Raw genomic sequence first — 423 nt, 5'->3', positions numbered from 1 at the left:
AGATAAGAAGAAAAATCTACAATAATGGTACCTGTAGATGGAGAACGCCGACTTCTTCTGGGTGAGCCATGAGGAGAAGCATTTGGAGTGCGTGGCCTTGAGCTAGTTGTGGATGAGGCTGGCGTGTGGGTGGACGACAGAGAGGATACTGAGTGTGACGAGGCACTATAACGGGACCTCCGTGTTGCCTCAAGAAACACTCCTGCAGAATTATGCAAACGAGTCTGCAGTGCCAGCACCTCTTCCAGATCAGACTCCCTGTGAAAACATATGTTCTTGTTAACTTGTGATGTTTGTATGACTTCCTCATAATTATTTAGAGTTGAATCCTAAAAGTGAAAGTATATGTTAAAACACTACTCCATACCCTGCACTGGACATGAAAGCTCTGTATAAATCCATTGTGATGTGATCATCCTTATT

General features: G+C 43.7%; 1 protein-coding gene across 1 annotated transcript in view; it reads right to left on the bottom strand.

Moving 5' to 3' along the window:
- Positions 1 to 423, bottom strand: part of LOC119591552 (tubulin polyglutamylase TTLL5-like) — a gene marked incomplete in the record, with an annotated part of 18,965 nt that overhangs the window by 594 nt on the left and 17,948 nt on the right. The window contains 2 exon segments of the mRNA XM_037940303.1: positions 32 to 258; positions 368 to 423. Of these exon segments, the coding sequence (XP_037796231.1) occupies positions 32 to 258; positions 368 to 423 (283 nt within the window).

This window comes from Penaeus monodon, chromosome 28, assembly GCF_015228065.2.
Source record: "Penaeus monodon isolate SGIC_2016 chromosome 28, NSTDA_Pmon_1, whole genome shotgun sequence".
Lineage (NCBI taxonomy): Eukaryota > Metazoa > Arthropoda > Malacostraca > Decapoda > Penaeidae > Penaeus > Penaeus monodon.
The sequence above is the reverse complement of the archived record's forward strand: the minus strand, read 5'-3'. Positions and strand labels throughout refer to the sequence as shown.